This window comes from Penaeus vannamei, chromosome 24 (genome assembly GCF_042767895.1).
Source record: "Penaeus vannamei isolate JL-2024 chromosome 24, ASM4276789v1, whole genome shotgun sequence".
Lineage (NCBI taxonomy): Eukaryota > Metazoa > Arthropoda > Malacostraca > Decapoda > Penaeidae > Penaeus > Penaeus vannamei.
In genome coordinates, this window is record NC_091572.1 from 31,429,594 (window position 1) to 31,436,439 (window position 6,846).

A 6,846-nucleotide genomic window follows, 5' to 3' on the forward strand; every position below is an offset into this window, starting at 1 on the left:
GGATGGGAAGAAAGGAAGAGAACGAGGAGGTGGAAGAGGAGGAAGAGGAGGTGGAGGACGAAGAGGTGGAGGTGGAGGAGGAGGAGGTGGAGGTGGAGGAGGTGGTGGAGGAGGAGTAGGAGGCGTAGGAGAGCCTGGCGTAAAAGTAGGAGGAGTCAGCCACCTCCACGCCACACTGCCCCAGATCCTGCAGGTGTGGCGGCCCGTCTCTCGCCGCCCGCGCCACCGGGGGGAGGGGGGAATGGGGAGGGGCTGCGGTCTCAAACCACACCCTCGCTGGCCAGTAGGACACGCCTCCGGCCCCCCTCCTAGATAGGACTGCACCCGACCGGAAGGACACTGAAATAGGAATGCCGATAAAGTCCCGTGGAATGCTTATTGTTATGCCCGGAGGCATGTTGGCTATGTGGATGACAGGAGGCGAGTGGAATGCAGGTCCTCGCGGGGGTTGCCTGTCGTCCGGCGCCTCGTAGCTTCGCAGCGACGACGACGAAAGTAAAGGCAGGACGCGTACGTTTCTAGCTCGCGGTCCGATCCCGCTCGTTCGCAGGTCCCGCTCGGAGGAGAAATCCGGCGACTTCAACCCGCCGTCTACGTCTACGACCTCGGAGCCTCTTGAGGTCGTCCTCCAGCGTCTCGAGTCCAAGACCGAAGCAGGAGTCGGAGGCAGCCCACGACCTATCCCTCGGGCCGCTGGGGAATCTGTGGCGGCGTCGGAGCTCCGGTGTGGGTACGGCCGCTAGCGGGACTGTGGGCAGGAGCGCGTGTCCGCCGCTCAGGTGCTCCAGTTCTCGTTAGCCTCAGCGCTCACCTGGGTGGGCGGGACCAGAGGGAGGGGGCCGGCCCACACGGACTGCGGTTGTCGGCGGCCGCTTTGCACCAACGGTATTTTTCCCCCGTTCGCCTCATTTCCAGGGGCCTTTGTGGGGTATGCGAGGGTGCCCAGGACGTTGCTCTAAAAGCCCAAGGAGTGCAAGCAGCCCTCGGGATCGCTGGAGGGCTCGCTGAGGTCCCCAAGGGTTGTAGCGGCGGTGACTTCGCCAACCCCGTGCACACAGGGCCATCGGAGGCGGGCGGGTCCCCACTCCAGCCCCCCCGTCACTGCGCAAAGTCACGGCACCGAGTTACCACGGTCCAGACACCCTCCCCTGCGCGCTCCTCGCACGCTGTGCCCCAAAGCCCGGGAGTGCCTCGCCCCGAAAGCCCAGGAACCCCTTGCCAGTGCCATCTCTCGCAGGATCTTCTGTGCCCCTCGCGTGTCCTCTCGAGTCCGCGTTCGTGCTCTGGGATTTACCACTTGTGCTTCTGTGTGTTGGATCCTCAAAGTGAATCTTACGGTCAGGTGATCGGTGTCGGGAGATGTAAACAGTGCCATCGGAGTGTCACCCGCCGCTGCCTTTATATATACAAAAAACAAGGGCCATTTAAGCGTCGCTGACATAGTGTGCCTTCTAGTGCCATTGCCAAGGATTATCAGTCACGTGGAATATTGTGGTGTGTTTAGCAGCCTGTGATGTGATTCCTGCCCCGGTGCTAAGTTACCTCTGTCCGTTGTCAGTGTGTGCAATCTGATGGAAAACGTAATGGCTCTTATATTTGCCAACTCGTTCCCGTTATTGTCGCCATAGTGGGTGTCAAGGAGCGACTTTGTGAGTGCCGTGTGGTGTCAGTGCTGTGCCCCCTCCCCTCCCCTCCCTCTCGACGTCCTCCTCGTCGCCTGCACTTTGGAGTTTTATCTCTCGAGTCTTCCACAAATCCGCCAAGATGAGCACTGAGATCTCAGACTTCCAAGACGTAAGTTGATGTTTTTTGTGTATTTTTTTTCCTTTATGGGGGGGATTTTGGGGGATTTATCGTCGAGGTTTAGGCCTCGTAAGGATTCCGAAGGCGTATAGTGATGTGATGTGCTGGTCGCGTGGCGTATGCAGTTGCAGTTTTTTACTCTGCTATGCAAGATGTTGTTAGGAAGAGCGAATGCAAGATATGTGAATCGATCTCTTTTTTCTAGATTTTGAGAATTACTTTTTTTTTCTTCATAGCAAAAGCACAGACGAGCGAGGCAGATTCGACGAATAACTGTATTTTTTCCCCGACTCATTTGCATACCGTCGCCCAAACCTCGCGTGCTTATCCCTTAGACTTTAAACGCCCGAAAGTGCTCTCGTTTCGCCTCCGACCCGACGACTGTTGAAAAAAAGGTTCGTCAACTTGAACCTCGAACCCCATAGAAAATAAAAGCAATTAGGACTTTAAAAAAAACTCTCCCCCCCTCCCCTCTCCCCCTCTCCCCCCTCCTATTCCCCCCACTTACGGTCTCACCTGGATTTGATATCAAGTAATTACAGGTGGGTTTTTTGACTCATTTACGTGATAATCTGCCATTACTTATGTTTTCGATTCCGCGACGAAGGGAGATGGAAAGACAACGATAAACGAAGCGCAATAAGAAATAGCAAGAAGACTTAAGTAAATGAAAATAAAATAGAAAAAATAAAAACGCATATTATCCATAAAACAATAAAAAGATAAAAAAAAGGATAAAACAATGACATATCAAAGAGAGTGAGATACACGTGACTCATTCTATCGCTCATGAATAATGATGGTCATAAAGACATCATAATATAAAAATATATTAATACATGAATCTCAGAAGGGCGCGGGCGGTTTAGGGTCTGCTTCTGCTACCTCCTGCTCCTGCTTCTTCTCCTGCTGCTCTTTGCGTCTTCTTTTCCTTCGCATTATTGTTTTTTATTCTTCCCCTTTCTTCTTATTCTTCTTTCACTCTTCGCTCTTCTTCTGATGGTTCCTCTTTCTATTTTCGTTCTTCTTCTTCATCTTCTTCGTCTCCTTATTCTAATCCTTCTTCCGCCTTCTCCTCTTCTTCTTCTTCTTTATCACTATTTCTCCTTTCTCCTTCTCTCTTTGAGTAATGAATGAAAGAGAATCTATTTCCACAAGACACATGATTTTAGTGATAGCTTAAGCACGCGGGCGGGCGGAATGGAAGGAACGGAGAGAGAGAGAGAGAGAGAGAGAGAGAGAGAGAGAGAGAGAGAGAGAGAAAGAGAGAGAGAGAGAGAGAGAGAGAGAGAGAGAGAGAGACGGGAAAGAGATAAAAGGAGAGAGACGAACAGATAGACAGACAGAGACAGAGACGGGCAGAGAGAGAGAGAGAGAGAGAGAGAGAGAGAGAGAGAGAGAGAGAGAGAGAGAGAGAGAGAGAGAGAGAGATGGCGCTTTCGTGTAGAAAAATATAGCTCTTAGAATCTTAAGCGTTGAAAGCGTGAATGACTATGTCGAACAATTTCTTCTTCTTCTTCTTCTTCTTCTTCTTCTTCTTCTTTTCACTTGTTTCTGTTATGTTTTTATATGTGGGTTCGATTACGATTTTTTTTCTATATCTCTATCGTTCTTTATTTCTTTTTCCCCTCCCTTTTCTCTGAATTATTTAAGTATTAAATTCTTGATCACTATCTTTTTCTCCGTTCGTTGAAGAAGAAAAAAAATGACACGACAAATGAGGCAAAGAAAAGCGGAATAGGAAACACTATGATAAAAAGGGGAAAAAGATAAAACGCGAGGATACAAGTTGGGCGTAAGGAAGAAACGGTTAATGCGGAGGTGAAGGAAGACGAGGAGAAGGAGGAGGTGGAAGAAGAAGAAGAGGTGGAGAAGGAGGAAGAGGAGGAGACGAAGTGAAAGACGATGATAAAAGGAGAGAGAAGAAGTAGATAGACAGACAGAGATACAGAGACGGGCAGAGAGAGAGAGAGAGAGAGAGAGAGAGACAGAGAGAGAGAGAGAGAGAGAGAGAGAGAGAGAGAGAGAGAGAGAGAGAGAGAGAGAGAGAGAGAGAGAGCGAGAGAGAGATGACGCTTTCGGTAGAAAAATATAAATTCTTAGAATCTGCTGAAAGCGTGAATGACTATGTCGAACAATTTCTTCTTCTTCTTCTTCTTCTTCTTCTTCTTTTCACTTGTTTCTGTTTTGTTTTTTTATATGTGGGTTCGATTACGATTTTTTTTCTATATCTCTATCGTTCTTTATTTCTTTTTTCCCCCCCTTTTTCTTTGAACTATTCAAGTATTAAATTCTTGATCACTATCTTTTTCTCCGTTCGTTCGTTGAAGAAGAAAAAAAATGACACGACAAATGAGGCAAAGAAAAGCGGAATAGGAAACACTATGATAAAAAGGGGAAAAAGATAAAACGCAAAGATATGAGAATTAAATAGAAATAATGAGAGAGATGAGAGAGAGAGAGAGAGAGAGAGAGAGAGAGAGAGAGAGAGAGAGAGAGAGAGAGAGAGAGAGAGAGAGAGAGAAGGGGGCGCCGAAGTCACCGGAATCCGAGGCAAGCGATCGGCGGAGGGAAAGTTATCGGGACGCGCAGTCGCTCCTCGAAAAGCCTTCTGTTACGGGTTGGTCTTTATAACGAGGCCCCCGCTCGCTTCGTAGGGGCGCTGGGCGAAGGAGGGGGGAAGAGAAGGTCGTAAGAAAGGGGTAGGAAGGGAGAAAGCCAAGAATCAGGGGAGCTAAGAAGGGTACAAGAAGATTGCAGAGGAGGTGAGAGAGAAGGGGAGGAGAAGGAATGGAAAAGAGATTGTTATAGAGGCTTAAGTGGCTGTTGTTGTTGTTTTTTCCGAAGTTATGGAGATCAAAATATTAAACTCTGACTGTTCTATAGACTAAGTGGCCTTTTCTAATATTCAGTAACGTTGATTAGCAGTCAAAACACCCACCAAAAATGAAGTCATTATCGTGTTTCTAATCGTAATAAGACAATCATTTACGAACGATCACAATCCGATTAAAAATTCGAAGGCTGTTGTATACCGTTCTAAAAACTGTTCAAATCAACATTTTTCTTAAATAGTCAATGACCATATATGAAAGTTTTTCCGAACCGCAAAATGCCGTATTCGCAATTGCATTCGATGTTAGATTGCAATAATAATAAGATGATAATAAAGAAAAGATTGACCAGTGTGTTGCAATGTTCATAAGATAATGAAAAAAATTGTAAACCCGAAGCTATTGACAAATTGGTAACTGCGGACGAAATCTTTAGTATTACTACCAATTTTCATACCAAAACCTCACCGTCAAAATTGGCCCGACTTTGTCTCTCGTTTTCGTACGCGGGTTGGTGAAGAAAAAGAGGAAAATAATCATATATTTTGAAGAAAAAGAGGAAAATAATCATATATTTTGAAAAAAAAGAAGAAGAAAATTTGCGAATGAAACTATGTAGCAGGTGACTATCACGTTTTTTCGAAATAATTTAGCTGTTAGTATAAGTCAGGATTCGCGCGCTATGTCGCTAGCATATTGCACCGCCTCTGTCCGTTATTTTATCGTCTTTTATTGGACAGTTTTTTTTTTTCTTCTTCTTCTTCTTCTTCTTCATTCTTTTTATTCCTTTTTTTCCGGTGCGGTTAACCTAGGATGAGATGTGGAGAGGGGAGGGATAAGAGGGGGGTGGGGGGAGGGTATGAGGAAGGATAAGGGGTTTGAGGAGACTGGCTGGGGGGGGGGGGTGAGGGAGGGGACATCTCTGCCTGATTATGCAGATGATTCACCCAAGATGCTGGTGAGGCGCCCGCGGCCAAGAACTCTGGGCGGGATGGGCGGGATGGGCGGCGGGGACTGTGCATAGTGCGTGGATGGGCGGAGGAGAGGGTGGTTTGTCGAGTATGTAATTATTTCTGTGTTTTTCTTTTTCTCATTCTCTCTCTCTCTCTCTCTCTCTCTCTCTCTCTCTCTCTCTCTCTCTCTCTCTCTCTCTCTCTCTCTCTCTCTCTCTCTCTCTCTCTCTCTCTCCCTCATTCTCCACATGGTATGTTGCGGAACGATCTGGAATCATCGCTATTTTTGGGCATGTTGCATGTGGTGCTCCGTTGCATGTTTTCTTCTTATTCTCCTCCTTCTTCTTCTTCTTATACATCTACTTCTTCTCCTTCGTCTATTTCTAGTCCGCGTTGTAATTCTCTCTCTCTCTCTCTCTCTCTCTCTCCCTCTCCCCTCCCTCCCTCCTCCCTCCCTCCCTCCCTCCCTCCCTCTCTCTCTCTCTCTCTCTCTCTCTCTCTCTCTCTCTCTCTCTCTCTCTCTCTCTCTCTCTCTCTCTCTCTCTCTCTTTCTCTCTCTCTCTCTCTCTCTCTTCCTCCACGTAATAACACTCCTACGCGTACCACCGTTATGTACATATCCTTACCACGTCGGACCCGTTATCCTGCTATCGGGTAGCGTGCAGGACCCCGTTATCCTAGCGGTCTGCGCTATCTTTACTTATCCGCGGCGAAGAAAGAGGAAGAAGAGAGAGAGAGAAGGATAGAAAGGGAGAAATGTATGTTCTATCCTTAAGCTGTTTTTATTTGTCTTTACTTTTTTACTTTTTTATCTTTTTTCTTGGATAGGGTTAGCGGTCAACGAAGGAGAGGCAGAGAGAGGGAAAGATAAATGGATAGAGAGAAAGAAGTAACGTAGGAATGTATATATTATTCTATCCCTTGAGCGGGTTTTTTTAAAATTTTCCGTTTTTTTAGTATCCTTTTTTTCCCGGACAGGGTTATCGGTCAGCGAAAAGGAGGAAGAGAGAAAGACAAGTTAGGGAGAAAGAGATAATAGAGAAAGACAGAGAAAAAAAATAACGCACGAACTTAGAATATTATTCAGTCCTCTTTCTCTCTCTCTCTCTCTCTCTCTCTCTCTCTCTCTCTCTCTCTCTCTCTCTCTCTCTCTCTCTCTCTCTCTCTCTCTCTCGTCTCCTATACTTATCCTTCTCATCGCCTTTTTCCCCCGGGCAGGGTTAGCGGTCAACGGGATAGTAGGATAATGGGGGGAG

The 6,846-nt window shown here is 47.0% G+C and overlaps 1 protein-coding gene across 1 annotated transcript in view; it reads left to right on the forward strand.

Moving 5' to 3' along the window:
- The first annotated feature begins 1,001 nt into the window (after positions 1–1,001).
- LOC113815274 (Krueppel-like factor 5) overlaps positions 1,002–6,846 on the forward strand; it is a 396,522-nt gene continuing 390,677 nt past the window's right edge. The window contains exon 1 of the mRNA XM_070138624.1: positions 1,002–1,794. Coding sequence (XP_069994725.1) covers positions 1,765–1,794 — 30 coding nt within the window. The 5' untranslated portion in view covers positions 1,002–1,764. The remainder of the gene's footprint in view (positions 1,795–6,846) is intronic.